We start from the raw sequence: 18629 nt of genomic DNA on the forward strand, positions 1-18629 counted from the left end.
ATGCAAGCTATGGTACATGACAAAAGTTGCAACTATAGCTAATTCTGCCTGTGCAGACTTTAAGCCAGTGAGACTGCAAATTTGTCCCTGAGTGTAACTCGAATCTTACCTAAACTTAAACTGTTTAATGTTCAAACTTTTTTTTTTTGAGTGAACATCAGTCCTGTTCATGCAGGATTGAGCAAAACAACTTCTCACAAGTAAATGTGTGAACTGTACCTTTCAATTTTATGTTAACTCAGTTTTATAAAAGCCTGACTGGAAGCATATATGAGTCTGCCAGATGAGTGTCAGATACCAAAGGCTCATTAAAAAAAACAAAACAAACAAAAAGCACACCACAATACCTCTTGCAACACTTTGTGTTCCTGAAGTTATATGGGTAGAATTCTGCGCATATGTAGGGAAAAAAAATTAGCATTAGGACTGTGTTTTCATCTGCCTGACTGTGGCTTACCTATGCTGTGTGAGATCAGAGAGGCTGCAAAAGCAGGAAATTCAATAATGAATGGCTTTTTACCCTCATTTAGCTTAGGTAAATGCTCTGTAAGAGAGACACACCAAGACAAAATTTCTGCATGGTGAGTAGCTGCTTAATGAAATAGCTAGTCAGGTAGCTCATAGTGGGAGAATGAACTCTTCACTTGGCCTGAAGTAGTATAAAGGAGCTGATTCAAACTATTACTCCAGAGGACTGTCCATGACAAACATGACTTGTACTTTGCTCCTGGAGGGATACTGAATTTGAACAAGGGTAAGAAATCCGCCAAAATACTACTTAACTTCAGTTAAAAAAAAAAAGGAGGGGGGGCAGGGAGGGATGACTTCTTAAAGCTAAAAGATAGCCAGAAAGGTAAAATGTATGTGAGCTGCCTCAGAACCATTTTGAAGCTTCACTTTGCTGTCAGTGAATGTGTATCACTCATTGAGACACCCTATAAAGCCATCAGTTAAAAAAAAAAAAAAAAAAAAAGTGACTAAATAGTAGAACAAGGCAGGGCCCACGGGAGTAAGAATATATTCTTCGAAAAGTTAAATCTTCTATGAATGATGAATATAGAAAAGAATGTAAGCTGTGGTAGGCTAAGTGTAAATTTGCAGCATGATAGCTCCCTGGTTCCCCCACCTTCCCAAAATCCCCCAAACCTTGAGGAGCTACCTGAAAAGGGCATGGAAACTAATTCCTTTTTTTTTTTTTTTTTTTTTTAGTGATACGTCCTTGGCACAGTACTATCTATAGGACCAGGGGACAACTGAGCTGTGAAAGGAGTGTTTAGAGAAGATGAAATAGCAGCAGGGAAACAATTGCTTTGTTTTTGTCTATGCACTATGAAAGAACTTAAAATTGGAAACTGTCTTTATAAGGAATGCATCAGAGGATCTGCCTCAAATTGCAGTGTTTGGAGAAGGGGATGTTTAGCAAACTGAAGAGCAATAAATTGTCATGATGAGACATGTTCATACATCTGAAGGAGTTCAAGAATGAAATTAGTTACTAACTAGAAAATATAACCCAGTGCTTAAAATTGCCTGAGTAATAGACTGGAAAGGGGCACTTGTGACATCAGTTTTTTAAAAGGAATTGTTGAAAGAGTTGGACCTACTGACTTTTAGCTGGGTGAGGAACAGAGCTAGTGGGCACATGGAGGATATTGAGGTGAAGAGACAACAGCTCTTATAAGAGGAAGTTATACCTCATAAAGCTATGTAAATCCTTCAAAAGAGTTAATATATAGGCTAAGGCAGTTTAGTTGATGTAATCTTATCTGGATTTCCAAAAGACATTTGATAAGGTCTCTTACCAAAGACTTAACTGTTGTGAGGAAAGGTCCCTCTCTGGTTAGAGAAACTAATGATTTCCCTCCATTAATTCATGTCTTTAGTATTATCTCTCAGGAAACTGTGCTGCTCGGAAGTCATACATTGTTTGGAAATCATTTGTCTTAAATAGTCAAGAAACTGCTTTGCTGATGATGGCCAGTTATTTGGGATAGTAAAGGCAAGGACTGATTGTGAAGACTTGGGGGAAGGACTTTATGATACTGAGGGCAAATAATGTATAGACTCATTGGTGCAAAGTGACACGTATGGTGAAAATGATCCTTTCTTTACTCACACAACAGTGGTCTCAGAGTTTACTACTATTTAAGAGAAAGATCCTGGGATTTACAGTGGTAGTTTTGTGAAAGTGCCAGCCCAGCACAAGTAATTGTTAAAAAGTAGAGAGAACTCTTGGACTTGCTAGGAATGAAGTGGAGAACAAAATATAATGTCATTGTTACTGGTAATTCTATTTTCAATATCATAGACAGTTTGAATCCCCTTATTACAGGAAGGATTAGCAGAGCTAAAGAAGAGCAACAAGATACCCATGAGGAGCAGTGTCTGTGTGAAACTCTTGTGGTTGCAGTAGACAAGAACTCTTCTGCATCTGTAAAAGACAGGGTCAGGGAGACTCTCTAAAAGCTTGTGTATCATGGAGAATACAGGAAACAACTGCTTAGTGTCCCTTCTTATCCACGAATAAGGTGCATTGAACAAAACTGGAGGGTGACAGATCAGAATACAAGAAAGATACTTCTACATATACTTCTACATACAATGTGTAACTAAGCTCTGAAACTTGCAGTGCTCTGTTTTGGATGTTAAAAGTCTATGTGGGTTCAGAAGTGACTGGATAAATCTATAAAAGATAAATCCATTGGGGGCTATTAAATACAAAAATACTGTCTGTGAACCTGTAGCTGCAAATTGCTAATGGCAAGGAAAATATTCTGAGGATCATCAGTATGTGCTTACTTTATTTTTAACTCTGAAAGTAACTGGCATGTCTCAAAGGGATTGGATAACGGGCTAGACAATCTGTTCTGGTGCATACATTCCTCTGTTAATGAAAATGTTTTTGGTGATGCATATTATGTGTAGAGGGGAAAGGAGAAGAAAGGATAAGTCAGAGGAAAATTACTCTGTAAATATATAATTCCAAGAAGGACTGTAGTATTATCAGATCTGTGTGTTTCTAGGAATGCAGCTATACATGTTCCAAATGCTCTAAATTAAATGAGGGAGAGGATCCTGCCAAAGAATTGGATTCAGTTTGTTTTAGAAAAATACTAAACATGTTTTCAATTGCTATTATGCAAATTTACGATTTAAAAGAAAACTTTTGTGATGAGAAGCCTTTGAAAGCAGCAAATAGATGAACTTTCCTCTGTGTAAACCAAATACTTTCATAGGTCTTGGAAATTACTGAAGAAACTTGTAGTGAAAATACAAGTGACCAATGAAATTTTGATTTTCTGAAGTTTGGACTAGTGTGTTAGTCCTATTTGTTGTTTGCTTTTCAGAACAGGTGCTTTGTAATGTTGTGCTGTTTTTATGTAACTTCTAGTTTCTGAAGTGATATAAATACTGAGGTGATTTAAGAGCAGTCTGGGAGAAGAGCAAAATTGCAAAAGAAATACAGCAATATTTTCCATTAAAAAAATTGTGTAAGCACCTTGTGTATTTATATGAAAATAATGTGAAAACTGCTGCGTGCCTTAATAAAGCAACACAGAACTTTCCGTCGGGAGTGAGGTATTGCTGCTTGTGTATCAGCTTAGTATTTTATAAAGTGCTGCAGTGTTTCTCATAGAAACAAACTTCATAATTTTGCAGTTTTAAAACTTAGTTTGTTGACTTAGCTGTCACATTAGAGTTTTAATTTTGTGGGAGAAGAGAGGGGAAAATACTTAATTGAATCCAAAGGATGCCAACCACATACTGAATAACTAGGTATAAGGTATCTTAAGATCCCTTTTTTGCCCCTCTGCTGCCCTTTCTTCTGTGTTGAAGATAATTATGTGGCTAAGTGCTTTCTTGTGGGGGTTATGGCTAAGCGTGCCGGCTGTGGTTTCACTACCACTAGGAACGAGTGGAGGGGGGAATCTTGCTTTTCTCCTCTGTTGCTGCATCTCCCCTGCCCCCATGCTGCTTGTCTTTGCTCTTACCACACATTGTGCTGGTTTGGATACTCATCAACCCCACTGTGAACTAACAGAGTTCATTAACCCAGCAAAAAAAGAAGTGAACATTTTCCTGCTGGATGCAGGAGGTGAGTTAGCTCATGGAAGAGTGGCACAGATCAGAGCTGGCATAAGGATTTCCTGGCTAGCAGCAGGAAGGGAGAGAGGGCAAGAAAAGACTCTTCTTTTGACAGTAGCAAGCTCTTAAATCAGAAAAACCACAGCCTCTGTGAAGTGCATCGCTGCACTTACTCTTTTACCTTGAACTTCTTGCCAAACTACATGTTGTGACAAAAAGTGTTAATTTTTTTTTAATCAAAGAAAAAGGGAATAAAGTGAACAAGTAATTGCAATTCACCACATAAGTATTAGCTGCCTCAGAAGTGCTGTTGTACGTTGGCTTTTATTGTATGTTGGCTTGGTGTTGATGGATTTTCCTCCAGCTGTGGAAATTAACCTTTTCTCTACCCAAGAAAAGATCTGATTACTGGAGAATTTGTTTTGAAGTAGAAAATATTCCTACTATAAGCCTTGCTATTTGATAAGAATAATGATACTGCTGTAGCATATCAGTCTTACCGTGTTCTGTAAGTATTCTGGAGATGGAGAGAGCTCGAATGCATGAGTTAGACCTCTAGTTAGTTAATTCAGTTCTGGCAGAGGAAGTTCCCCTGCAAGGTTTACTTGTAATATAAGTATTTTGGGGTAATAAAAATTTGCAAAATGTCATGTAAAAATAAAAAGCCATATCTATGTTCCTCATACTCTTCTAGCCTGTTGGAAAGGGCTTTTTGTCTGTTTCTTAAAGCATGCTGTATCCAAAAATTGCATACTAAAGTGTTAGCAAAACTTAGTGACACTGGAGCATTCATTACTTTTCTTTTAGGATGAAATGTATTTTGCGGGGAGGGGGGAGAGGGTTAATAGCAGAAAGAAAAAAGAGCCCAAATTGGCTTTATTTTTTGGTACCTTTGAATATGCTGTTTGAATACATTTTAATGCATGAGGAAAAAAAGAAAGAAAAAAAAAATCCTGAAAATTTGTTAAAACAGTCCCTTTGAAATATATCTTTAATTTTTCTGTTCAACTGGGTATTTTAAAATTTAAATCTAACTTTTCCTTTAGTCATTCTTTGTATTTCAATTGAATTAGAAATGCTTGACAAATTTAAAGATAATCACTGCCTCCCATTAAGATAACAATATGTTTTTGTTACACCTCTGGATGAAAAGGAGAGAAGAGGGCAATTAACACTAAATATGAAGACTCTGTCAATAACTTCTCTGACTGAATTTTAGAATTTAAATTTATTGATATGACTGTGCAAATGCCTTCTAAATCTCATCAAAACATACTGCGATAGACAGCACATGGATTGAAACTTTGAGTAAATATAATCCATGTAACTTAAGGCATGTCTTTATAAAATTAAGTTACGTATTGATTAATAAGAGCGGTTGCACTGCATCATATGAGAAGTCCATCTAGCTGTCTTTGGCAGTTAACCCTAGCAGATCTTTTGATCATAACGTACAACTAGGGCAAGCATATAGTGGTGCTTTCCTTGTAGGACCTCTCAGCTTCATCTGCTATCCAGAATTACTATCTTAAGCTGAAATTAAAATTTGCAGTCCTGTATTTTCACTATATTGTTCACTATAGTTATTCTTCCACTGTTTAGAAACAGAAAAAGCAACTTCAGGAAAAAAAAAGTGTGTGTTACAGTTGCATCCTCTTTTTTTCTTTGCCCCTTAGACTAGTTTTATTCTCTTTTAGTCTGTCATATTATCTCTGCGACAGCAGGCCAGATGTGGCCAGTCTCCCTGATACTAGTTATATATACCAGTATGAGCTGAGCCACTGAACGTGAGCAGCGCACGGGAAAAGGAAGCGGTGCCCCTGGAAGTGCGGATGCTGTAGAAGATAAGGGCTCTTCAGGGGTGGTTCTGCTCTCTTGCACGCCTGGAGCAGCAGCTGCATCCCAGGGTGATTAGCAGTGTTGGCAGTGGACTGTGCTGCTCTGCTCCCTCTGTCCAGCAGCAGTGTGGATTATTCAGAAAGCTGCGCTGGCACCGCTCTGCTCCTGCTTGGGTGTGGGTCTGGTGTGGCACTTGTGCTGCACGGCTTACAGGCTGCCAAGCCAGTTCTGCATTGTTCTTGGCTGTTGTGCACTACAATTTTAACATGCTTTTGTGCTTTTTTGGTTCAGATTTTTCTTGCATATCCCACCCTAGAAGTTGGCAGGGAGAGGAAACTAGACAACACTTACTGCTGTAGAAAAGGAGGGAATAGGGAAACACTCTAAAATTTCCCCTTTGGAATGAGCAGTGTTACAAGGTCGTGAAACCATGTAGCTTGTGCTGATGCTGGCAGCCACAACAGAATGAGTATGAACTACTGCTTTTAGTGGCAAGCACAAGTAAGTATGAAATCATGCTATTCTAAAAAGTGTATTTATCCTTGCCTGCAGATTAACTTGTACCAACTGTTCTCTATTCTCTTTACCTGCTGCCAGAAAGTCTGCAGTCGGAAGCTTTTTGGAGGAGTTGTGGTGTCAGTGTAAGCTGCTTGTACTCCTTAAAAAAAAAAAAAAAAAAAAAAAAAGTTGTGGTGAGGAGCTACTCTCTTTTTGAGCTGCAGTCCTTTACAAATTAGCTTGGACTCCCCAGCTTTTCTGCCTGGTTGGCATTATTCATTATCCTTTCTCCTTTATTAATACATAAGAGGCTTTCATGATGGAATCTGTTTTTTATCTGATTTTTGACAGACTTCTTCTGTGAAGAGAACAAGAATCTGTGATGGGATAAACCTTAATCTGGTTGTAAAGATATTTAGGGTATTTAACTGCTCCAGGCTTGAACAAATCTGAACTTTTTAAAATAGTCATGCTTTGGCTGTTTAGCAGAAAGTTTATAATACAGAAAATAGGTTAGCACTAACTTCTAAGTTTAATGCATGTTATAGGACTGCTCCATTTCTCAAAATGTTTTTAAATTTGGAGCTCAGTCAAATGAAGAACCAGGAATTTGAGCTAGTGCTTAAATTCTGGTCTTGTTTCATCCAATTTGTTTTAGCTATTATAACTGAAATGTGTTTTTTGTTTGCTTTCAAAACCAGGAAAAAACACTGACCTTTGGAAAAATAAGCATTTTTAGAATATTCTCATTTTGGAATGATATATGTTATGCATGGGGCATCAGTAATAGGAAAATAGCCTTACAGTAACCCTCAAACAGTTAGAAGTGAATGGCATAATCCTAGTTTATACTGTTCCTATATTTTGAAGAAGTTTGCTTCTTCTGTGATATTGAGCATTTGACTGAATTAAATACTATGCCCAGTGCAGAAATAAACTGCAACTTTTTAACAAAGCTGAATATAATGGCTCAGGCTGACTTGGAAAGGAAATACTAGTTAGAAGATACTGTAACTTCATCCTCAGTGTGGACAAAACCAGCTGTGTCTCTGCTCCTTCTGCCCCTTCTTTCAGACAGCTCTGGCGCTCATCTGTCAGCAGGCCATTTCAACTCAGTAACGTGGCAGAAAACATACCCAGCAAAAATTAAAAATAGTTTTCCACTTTCTGAGTAAGCAGAATCAGCTTCATCTGAAAATGAGTGCAAAACTCGCTGGGCTCTAGTGCAAAGGATGGGAGTGCTTGTGTGGGGGCGAAGGTGGGAACCTTTCAGCAGCAAGCCATTGACTCAGACCAAGCTGTTGTGAAAAACTTCAGTTTGTTCACTTGCTTTTATCAACATAGTTGCAAACATTTAGATGTACGAAACCTAGCATGTTTTGTAAAAATGTAATTACAGGCAGATGAGGTGGTGTTATTTTTGCAGCACTGCTTTAGCTGAGATTTTTTTAGAGGAAGATTTACAGCATTTTGCTCTTCCACTAGGCTACTGAAAAAGTTTAAAATACTACTTTTCTCTGCACTGACCAAAAAGGTCAGTGATTGAGCTTATTCTGTGTATTATTATTATTATTATTTTTTAACAAAAGTGGTTGACTTAAAATGCACTCTCTGGGAAGTCAGGGGCCTATAATGTAATTTTTCAAGTTAGCACTTGGTACCATTTTTTTTTCATACAATATATTTTTGCTGGTGTCTAGCATCTGTGTTATTTGATAATAACACAGATCCTCTATCCTTACAGAACTGTTACATCTGCCACCATTCCAAAGTAGACACTTGTTTGGCACATGAGCAGGTACAAAGCTGGACAGATATATTAACTGCTTTTTCAGTTTCAGCCAGCTGCACTGTAGCTATAAACATGAGTGAGCTTGGTACTTTGATATGTGTTGTAGTTATCGAGGCTGTACATCTTGCTTGATGTAAGTCAGCTTTTCTAGAAGGCACTGATCTTGCCAGTATGCAGTGATCTTTGGGGGGCATAAGTCAACTTCCTTTAGGGATAACACGGTTTTGTTATGTCTCTGTTGTTCTCTGGGCGTAAGCTCAAGGCACGTGTGTAAGTTTATGATGGGAAATCTAAATCAAAGCCATTGAATTCCAGTGGGTAGAGTGAATTTATTCTTGAGCTGGGTGCATCCATACAAATGATCTACAGGCTAAACTAGACTCTGAAGGTTCAGATGCCAATGTTTATACTATTAAATTAGGATGTAATTCTAAAGACGAATTATTTTTTCAAAATTGTAATCTTTATAATCAAAATTGTAATTTTGTTTTTAATACGTATTTACAAGTAGCAACATCTGTGCATTGCTTTAATTCTACAAGAAGAAATAGAATGACTTCCTCTCCTTTTAAGAGACAGTTGCCTTTGCAACTACTGCAAATACTACAACATATTCTAAATATTGAATGCAGATTACTATTGCAAGTAAGAGAGGAAATCCAAAGTTGTGTTCTCACAAAAAGTCTAAATTGTATTTCCCACATAGTCTGCTTTATCGGATTTGAATGCTTCAGGTGTGCAACAGACTCTAGCTGCTGAAATAATCTAAGTAACTGTTGCTTTTCCATAAAGAAAAGAGAATGTAATCTATTTGTTGTGACTGAAGGGCACAGTTTTTTGTGACCTAGTCCAGGAATTTTAAGTTACCAGAATTCCTAAGCCTTTCATCTGGCTCTAGAAGCACAGTGCAGACCAACGGTTAGAGACAAAGTAGGCCAAGGTAATGGTACTTCTGTTTTCTGTGTGATTTTTGGCTTTTGCTACTTGACCTTAAATAGCTTAAATAGCTTTTTAGCTGAGCCTCAATTGAGTTTACATGCATTTTTAGCTTTTTGTTATATTTCAGGTTTTGCTTATATGCCTGAGTGACAAAAGGCTTCTGATTTGAGGGGTTTTTTTGTTTTTGTATTTTTGATAAAAGGGGAAGCAAGTGTTACAGAATTAGAGCTTAAAATAAGTTGTATTTTACCACTCATAGCCCTTTATGGGGTTCTAAAGAATAAAGGTTCATTGTCTGTACTACAGGCTTCCTTTCCCCGTCTGCAGCATGAATGTGTGTTGGTGGACTTTCGTGCGAGTTTGCACTTCTCTCATCCATGTTTCCATTGGTTCTGGTTTGAGATTTTTTTTTTTTGTTAAGGTTTCCAAGAAAGACAACATTGGTTCTTCAGTGTGGTAGATTTGATTATAGTGCTGATCAACCCCTTAATTTGCTGGGTGGAAGTTTGTATTTTATAGATGCTGCAGTGAATAATTTTTTGCGATAACTTTTGTTTTAAGTTTTATTTTTTCATTCAGGCCTTTTTCAGATTGGATTAGTATTTATAGTTCATTCCCTTTAAGGGGGAAAGTGACTGTCAGAAAATTAACAGTAAAATTATAGAAAGAAAAACTAGAACGAACCTCATATATCTGGAATGTGTTTTAAATAGGCAAAGATGTCTATTCAAAATGCAAGTGAGAATAATTAGCTTTTAAGGCTTCCTTTTATTCTTTATCTTTGGAAGCATTTGGATTTTTTTTTACATTTTTCTAGTGGGCTATTGTTTTTCTGGGACACTGAGTCTTGTGTAAAACTGCTTTCTACCCAGCTGACAATGTGTCTGGTTGTATGGGGTTACTCCAACCCAGAGGCACTGGGCACTTGTCTTTGAGCTTCCTGAGGTTCTTGTCAGCCCATTTTTCTAGTCTGTTGAAGTCCCTCTGAATGGCAGCTCAGTTCCTCAATATATCAGTTGCTCTCTCCAATTTGGTATCATCTGTGAACTTGCTGAGGTTGCCTTCCATCCCACTGTCCAGGTTGTTAATAAAGATTTTGTATCAACCCCAGTATCTATCCTGAGGGATGCATTAGTAACTGGCGGAGAGTTGGATTTGTACCATTGATTGTAACAAGTAGAGCCTGGTAGTCCAACTGATTTTTCACCTGCTTTATGGTTCACCTGTCCAAAATATCTCTCCAATTTGAGGATACTGTGAGAGATCATGTCAACAGCTTTGCTGGTATATTACATCCACTGTTCTTCTGTTGTACACAGAGTTAGTTGTCTCGTTGTAGATGGCAATCAGGTTGGTCAGGCACACTTGCCCTTGAAAAATCCTTGCTAGCAGTTCCCAGTCATTTCACTTTCTTCATGTGCCTGGAAGTGGCTTCTGGGAGGACTTGCTGCATAACTTCTTTGAGGACTGAGGTTAGGCTGACTGGCATATAGTCCTATGGATCCTTCTTCTAGTCCTTTTTGAAGAAGGACCTCACATTTGCCCTGTTTCCAGTCATCTGAACCTCCCATGGTTGCCATGACCTTTCACAGATGGTAGAGTGGCTCTGCAATGGCATTTGCCTGCAGTCTCTCATGCAGCCCACCTGCTGAAGTCATCCCTACTTCAGGAAAACTTGTTTTTCCCCTACTGTGGTTATTGCTTCAATCCCTGGGACTCTGCCACTAGCCTTAGGAACTTAGGACTCCTGCGAGCAGACTGATAGTAAAGACCAAGGCCAAGAAGACTTTGAGTACCTCAGCCTCTGTTGTGTCCTGTGACACTAGATTCTCCACCACACCCATCTTCTGGGTTCACAGTTAAAATCTTAGGTATAAAATGCAAAAAAACCCCAGAACTCCTGCTATACTACTTATTCTGGCAAGACTGTCTGGTACCATAAATGAGTTGTTGGAAGGGGGCAAAAGAGGAAATTCTATTCTTTCTTCCAAGTAATCATTTAAATAGGTACTGATCTGCAGTTGTCTTTCTGTGCTTCCTAGAAAGCCATGTTTTGTTTTGGTGTGTATTTAAATATTTGCATATACAGCAGGGTATCTTGGCATTTACTTTAAATGTATAAAACCTTTCAGTTTCAAATATTTTCTGTGTATCATATTCTTCCAGAGAGCTGGTTTACTCTTTCTCCCTGTAGACTTAATTGGATGTCATATACATAGTAGGCTGATTTTCCATTTATTTCAAAATCTGACTTAAAAAAGGGTGGAAGAGGACAATGCCACAAAGTGAAAATGCCAAATAAGTGTCTTGAATGTTACAGTTTTCAGTCTTAAGTGGTTTGCTTTCATGGTCTAATCTATAGCTCGGTATTCTTGCTAGGTTATTCTTTTGATCCCAAATCTCCGTGTGCGGTAAAGCCATACATTTGCACTGTTCAGTTTCAGTATTCCACTTGGGGGGAAAGGAAGAAGGAAACTACCTTGAATGCTGCCATTTAACTCTGTGTTATCTCTGTCTTCACGTGTAATTTTAATTTAATCTTTAGTGCTGAACACTATTCTGATGCTCATAAAGTAAATAAATTCTAATCAAGCCTCCAATTCCCCTATTGCCTTGTTTGAAATTGAGTTCTTTGGTATGTAGTGGAACACTTAGTATTTTTTGCCTTAGCATATATATTCATATATATTGCCTAGCATATGTGAAAACCTCTGTCAAGTTTTAAAATTTGCTGTTGTTAATGGGGATGTCCTGCTGCCTGTACAATTTAGGGATGGGTGTTACTCAGCATTCATCTAGGCGAGTTATTCACAGCTAAGATGTTCTATAGCACAAATTCATTTACTGCTAGTAAAATCAAAGATTCTGTATCTAATGCATTTAGAGAATTTTAAGTTAGTGCTGTTGAGGCTTAATCACTCTAGCACTACTATAACGATTGGGCTTACTCGGGATGTGTTAATTTTAATGCTATTGATATTGATGGAATTCTTAAAGGTAGAATTTTTTAAAAGTTGAATTTTATTAGTATGCTTATCTTTTTTTCAGAATCTTCTTATTCTTTAGAAGAATAAGAACCATAAACGATTAAAAGCTTCTTTGGAGTTTTCTAGAGAAGAGATGCTGCATATACGATTCCCTGTGGTAGTTTTAAGATAGTGGAACCTGTTTCTGTCAGAGATATAACTGCAATCCAATTACATATGTTTCCTTGTTTTTAAAGACAAACCTGTTCTTAAATTGTGACCAGTTAATTTTACATTTGAGATTTTTTTTTTAACTGTAATTTAGGTTTGGAATAATGAGTATTTTAAGGTTTCAGCACTTTGTGTCTCTTCTGCTATTTTTATTACTTATTCCAATTTTAAAATGATTTAGCAATTTGAATAAAGGCTATATTGTGATTTGGTGCCCATACAGTTCCACAAAATGTAAAAAAAAAAAAAAAAAAAAAAAAAAAAAAGAGAGAGAGAGATGGAATAACAGCTAAGAGTAGAACTTTTTTTTCCCCTGCTGTCTTTTAGCTGATAAGCCTTCTTTTTCTAAATATGTAGGATTGCTGAACATATGTATGCTCAAAGTATCCTTTTAAATAAACAGTGAAAATACCAGGCATTTTAATATTAAAGCTTTGCAAAATGTTTCACATTCAGCAGGCATCTGTTTACTCCTTTTGATTTCTTCAGATAGAGTAAATGTTTCATCTGGTGCTGTTGTACTTCCAAATCCATTAGAAGTTTAAAAACAGTTAATATTTGGGAACAGGTTTATAATAATTAATAGCCTAAGTCTCTGAAATCTGGCATTTTTCTTTTTTGTTTATTCAAATTGTAAGAACAAAACTGGATAGTTATGCTCTTGTATGGTGGTTTTGCAGGTATATTTATTTGTTCTTTTTACTAAAGTCCACCGGAAGTGATTTTGTAGTGTGTGTTTTCCCCCCGGCCTGGGCTCCCAAGGAATTGTACTAAGTTTTATGAAGAAACTCTGACTCGGGGTCAGCAGTAAAGTTTGAATGTTACTGCTTTCGTTAATGGAGTAACTGGTACTAATGGTGTAATTGGTAACCATGGTAGGTTACTAGCCTCAGGGTGAAACAGATGTTAGAGAGGATTAAGAATGAGTCTATTAGTTTATTAGTTTGTATCTCAGCTAGATGTTGATAATTCAGAGAATTTAAGAAATCCTTAGTTATTTTTCCAGGTTCTGGAGGAGAGCTCAATGCAGTGCTTAAAATGTGCCTTACACCTAAACTGTTTTTTTGTTGTTGTTTCTATCTTTTAATCCGTATTGTTGTATTTCCTCTAAAATGCTTGGAAAAGATTGAGGACAGGGCAGAGGCTGCTCGCTGTCGGTTCCACCACGCAGACTCTGGGCAGTTAGGGAAAGCCAGTGAGTTGTGTGCTTAATTCCCCGTGGCCATGGGTTAGGGCATGCTTGCTTTAAGGGCAGAGCAAACCAGGGGACAGAACCTCTGGATCTCACTTCTTTAACTAACCTCCTTTTAATGTGAGAATATTAATCTTCAGCAACTTTTTATTTCACCAAATAGACGCATGTTTCTGTGAGGGGAACAAATGGGACATTCTTAACTCCCCTGACAAATTTCAGCATAAAAATGTAAGATTCCCCCTTTAATAGTTGTAAAAGAGTTAATGTGTAAATGAAAGTGTTTTCTTCCTATATCATTCAAGGAAACGACTGAACTATTTTTCTTTCCTAAAAATTTCCAGAGAAAATCTGCCATCTGGTATGGAAAATATCAATCCAGACTTTTAATTAGGCAAAGAATTTGAACAATTAACAATGAGGCTTTACCACTGTAAATGTTGGCAGCCTTAATTGTAGACATTACTACCAGTAATGCTTGTAACAGTACTAGTTGTATGCTAGCACTTCTCATTACATGGAGCTCTCCTTCAAATACCTTAAAATCTGAGTAGCTAAGCAAACAGGGCAGTAAGAATAACCCTTAGCCTGATCTGTTTTGCTCTGTATTCTGTCTCTGATGATGCTTGCAGTAGTAGCACTTGTGTGGTAGCACTCCTCACGTACCGTGGATCTCTCCAAACACCTTGAACGCAAAGCAGATAAGCAAATAGGACAATGACAATAACCTTTAGTCTGATCCATTTTGCTTTATGTTTGCCTCCCAGAAATGGCCAGGGAGATACAAAAAGGGATACGAAAAGGTACTGGGAACTTTTACCAGCTAATAATTGTTTTGCTGTCTATCAGCCATGTGGGAAACAGTCCTGTGTTGGAGAGTGGGTTGAGTTTATGTGCAGTAGTTGCTCATGGAGTGGTCTGCAAATCCCTTATCCACCATAAATTTGTCTAATTCCATTTCAAGTCCATTTATACTTTTGATGCCTATCATATTGTCATTCTTAGTTCCACAGTTGATGGACTTGATGACACAGTGCTTGTTTTTAGGCTTGATGCGCGTAGTTTCCCTCCAATGTGGGAAATAGGGAGTTGTTGCTACCTGTTCACACCTTCTTTTTGCTGTGTATAAGCTTTTGGTTGGAGTTGCCTCTCTTTTTCTTCCAGACCAGAAAGTCTTAGTTTTAGATTATTATTATTATGTGGAAACTTTTTGAGGCCTTCAAAGGATTGTACTCTACTTTTTTTTCTCCTGTTTGTGTCAGATCTTGTAGTTCTCTTTTTTCCCTCTCTTATCCTGCTGATTCCATGCGATTGCCCTCTTAGTGAAATCTGCTTTCGCCCACTCACCGTCTCCTTCCAGTCTTCCTTCTCATTAGCTGTGTTCACTTTTTGTCCATTAATTTCCTACTTCTTCTCCCTTCCCTGTTTTGAACAGTTACTGCCAACAGTGGGTTGTCTTTGAACCCCATGCGAAATCTGTTAGACAGGACCTGATAATTTGGGGGATTAAATATGTAGAGATAAACAGGGGAAAGTGTGCATTTCAGGTTGCAATACTGCTATTAAAAGCCTTCAGAAATCTTTAGTGAGGGCTGGAGTAAACAATTACATGTGTTTTAAATGCTTAAGTATAGTTTTGGTTTGTTTATCTTTAGGATGTTTGAGTCACATTTTTTCAGGTCTTTTCTTCACAGCTGTGAAACCTGGAAGCTGAGTTAATTAAAAATTGATAAGGATTCTTATGTAACCCAGAGATTTGGGGCTATAAGAAAGCACCGAATACTGAAGTCAGTATTATGAAGCGCCATGTCCTTTAGGAGTGCTGCGGATGCCACCCACAGAAGGGAAGGACAAGTATTCTGTCTCTTAAAAGTTTGAGCTTTTGCAAGCTGAGGATGGAAGAGTTCAATGCCTTTGTTTTGCGTCAGTCTCTCTCTTCTTGATTTTGCTTCTGGTAGCTGGAATTACTAACAGGCTTGCGTTTTAAATAAATTAATATAAGGTACATGCAGGTTAAAGTACAGGAGGTTTTTGCTTTCAAGTGTTTTATATTATTGAAGCGGAACAAACATTTCTCTGGATTCTTCAGATTGCAGGCTTGCCTTGTGGGGTTTTTTTATTAGCTTAGTACTTTTATTAGTTTGGTAGGAGCATAATTTTAGGACGCTTTTTGTGGCCTAGAAGAAAGAAAAGATTGGGTATTAAAAAGATCCTGCTGTTGGGCTATTCAAGAATTTGTTAAAATATGATGAAGTGTTGCTGTATCCCAGAGTTATATGTTTATGGGAGAGTACCTGTAGCTTGATTATTTGAAAAGTTGTTGAAATCCCAGGCTTAGAGAAACTGATTTCTACTGTGTTCTAAATGTTTGTTTTGTTTCTTCTTAATAAGGGAAGAAAGGAATGGAAAGAAATGCCAACCATTACATTTTAAAGAACTTAAAAATTCCTTTTTATGTAATGACAGCTTATTTGTATTTTAGTTTTATCAAGGTAGTGTGGTTAGGTAATGGTTTAGCTCTGTTTCTTAGGTATCCAGGCATTAAATTAGTAGCGAATCAAAGGCAAATAGGGTGCAGAATCTGAATTAATTAGGAACTGTTCTTTGAATGGTGGTAAAGAGCTCACTCTGAATTCATGGTACTTTTTTTTTTTAAAAACTTCTTTTCTTCTTTCACAGGAAAGATGATAAAGATTATGCTTTAAAGCAAATAGAAGGTACTGGAATTTCTATGTCTGCATGCAGAGAAATAGCAGTAAGTAACATTAGTTCTTTTTACTAGCAAACAGATTTATTAAAAGTATTGATTTGAGTGCATGCTGTTTTTGTTTGCTGAATCGTGTTTTTCTACTTATAGGCTCTCTATTTTTAATATGGAAGTATAAAATAAATACAAATGTCATGGAAGATTTTGCAGCTGCTTAATTTGCTGTCTAAAATGATAGTGTTTTCAAGTTACAATTTACTGCCTGCCTCAGGGTAGATTAACTGCAATAGTTTAAACACACGGTTAGAGTCAGTGGTTTAAATAAACTTATTTGATCTGACTTTTGCTATAGTACTTCAGTTATTTTCCTAAAGACATTAATTTTTATTGGCTCATAATGATTAAAACATGCTAGCTTCTATTTAAATGGAGACTTTGAACTCAACTAGCATTGTTATTGCCTGGGAAGCTGTAATATACCCATAAATATTGTTCAAAAAATTTCGTAGGTTAGCCAGGGGTCTATTTATATATTCCATATTGTTAAAAAGTAGTGAATGATGCATATTCTACTAGTTGTGGTTTGTGACAAGCTTGCAAAAAAACGGAACTAAATGGGCAAAACTAGTATTTTACTAGTTAAAACTGTTGTATGTGCCTGTATTGTTCTGGTGCTTGGGTTTATTTTTCTTGAGATATTTCATCTGAAATTGATTACTGAAAGGAAATGCATATAACCTGTGTATGGGGAAGTGAACTGAGTATTTTTAGTCTATTCTTCTCAAGAGTTTAAAACTATTAGATCTCCCCCTATTTCATTTTTATTGATTGAAGTAGATAACAGAATTTCCTGCTTTGTCAACTTCCCATTGGCTTCTTAACTTCAAACAAGCTAGTCCTTGAAATGAATGAGGTGGAAAAAAAATGAAGTGCAAAGAATATTCTTTAAGACAAGCTATCCTTGTCAATTTGTGAAAATCAAGCCTCCCTCTCCTATTAGACATCCACACTCTGAACTGAAGGAGCTAAGAACAGAGGGCCTTAAACTTTGAAAATATCAACCATTTGGGCTGAAATTTTGCAAATACTGTGACTCCTTCAGGCTGAATGTTTTTGGAAAGTATCAACTACCATTTCAGAGGGATTTGAGAAAATGGTTTGTCCCTATTTTTGCAGTCATTTCCCTGGAGAGTTTTAAAGAGCCTGTTCTGCTTGAGTTTGGCAGGAGCAGCTTGTCTGAGGTATTAGGGAAGTGTCTTTTTCTGCCCTTGGTATGATCCTTAAACAATTTGTATCTATGAAAAGAAAATTAATTGCTAACTTGGCTGACAGTCAGGAAAGATTTGGCTTCATTGCATGGCTTGAGGACTGTTGTGTAATTGTTCTTCTTGGGCAGCCGGGTCCCCTGCAGTGATAAAAGAGTAGCAACAAGCAGAGAGGTTTTCCTCTTTCTCTGAGCTATTGCAGCTGCAGTGTCCACCCGTTGAAGAAGACAGAGCAGCACAACGCAGAATCCGCGTGGAAGAGTGTTAGTTAGCGGAGGAAAGAGGGGAGTGCGCTGAAAGCACCAAAGGAACTGAGAAAGCAGGCATCAAGAGCGAAGTGTGGAGTGGAGCCCAAAAGCAGGCATAGAGTTAGAAAGAGTTTTGAGCTATTTGTTGTTGATTTTCTTCCAGGCTGATGTGGCTGAATTTTCCTGCAGCTGAATTAATAATTCAGCATGGACTTTTAGTGTTTGAATCTTTTTCCTTAATGTTCTTCTGATGTTGCCTTTTGGAGATAACAGGAGAATTTTTCCAAAAAATACATTGTTCTTAGATTTTTAATTCCATTAATTCACATAAATGAAAGAAATGCTTTTGATTTAATATCATAAAGAAAGGAATCTCATAGGGAGAAGGGTCAAATTGAGGATAATAGCTATATTATTTATATTGATAATGTGAGTGTGTGTAAGATATATATGAAAATGCCAGTAAGTTGATCAGCAGTGTTGACTATAAAATGTCATCTGTACATCTAATTAATAAAACTATTTGTTGTCACAGTTAAAATTTCAGGGCTGAATGCCAGACTTCATAACAGTAAGTCTTCTAGGTTATCTCTGACTGAATGCATTTCATGAGCATGGAGGTTTTCAGAGGAAGTAGGATGACTTGTATGCATGTGAGATATAGCCGTTGCAGTTTCTCTTGAGAGCTAAAGTGCGTCTATTTTACCCCGTGAATATTTGGGAAGAATACAGTTTGATGTAAATATCTGAGTGAAGCTGTCTGTTGTTTTGACAACTCTACAATGGCTTTTGTCTTGCTTATGAAGACTGACTACTGTTTTGAACTATTGACTGATTTTTGTTTAAAAATGTCCATAGCCTACTCT

The 18629-nt window shown here is 37.2% G+C and overlaps 1 protein-coding gene across 6 annotated transcripts in view; it reads left to right on the forward strand.

Moving 5' to 3' along the window:
• The window catches only part of CDK8 (cyclin dependent kinase 8), an 86402-nt gene that overhangs the window by 10307 nt on the left and 57466 nt on the right, over nt 1-18629 (forward strand). For 4 of the 6 annotated variants that reach the window (XR_010883320.1, XM_067290593.1, XM_067290600.1 and 1 more), the window contains exon 2: nt 16223-16298. The exons of the other annotated variants lie outside the window; for them this stretch is intronic. Coding sequence is in view for 3 of the 4 variants with exons in the window: in XM_067290593.1 (XP_067146694.1) it covers nt 16223-16298 (76 nt within the window). In the remaining variant the exon portion in view is untranslated. The remainder of the gene's footprint in view (nt 1-16222; nt 16299-18629) is intronic. 6 annotated transcript variants of the gene reach the window in all.

Source organism: Apteryx mantelli, chromosome 1 (assembly GCF_036417845.1).
Source record: "Apteryx mantelli isolate bAptMan1 chromosome 1, bAptMan1.hap1, whole genome shotgun sequence".
NCBI lineage: Eukaryota > Metazoa > Chordata > Aves > Apterygiformes > Apterygidae > Apteryx > Apteryx mantelli.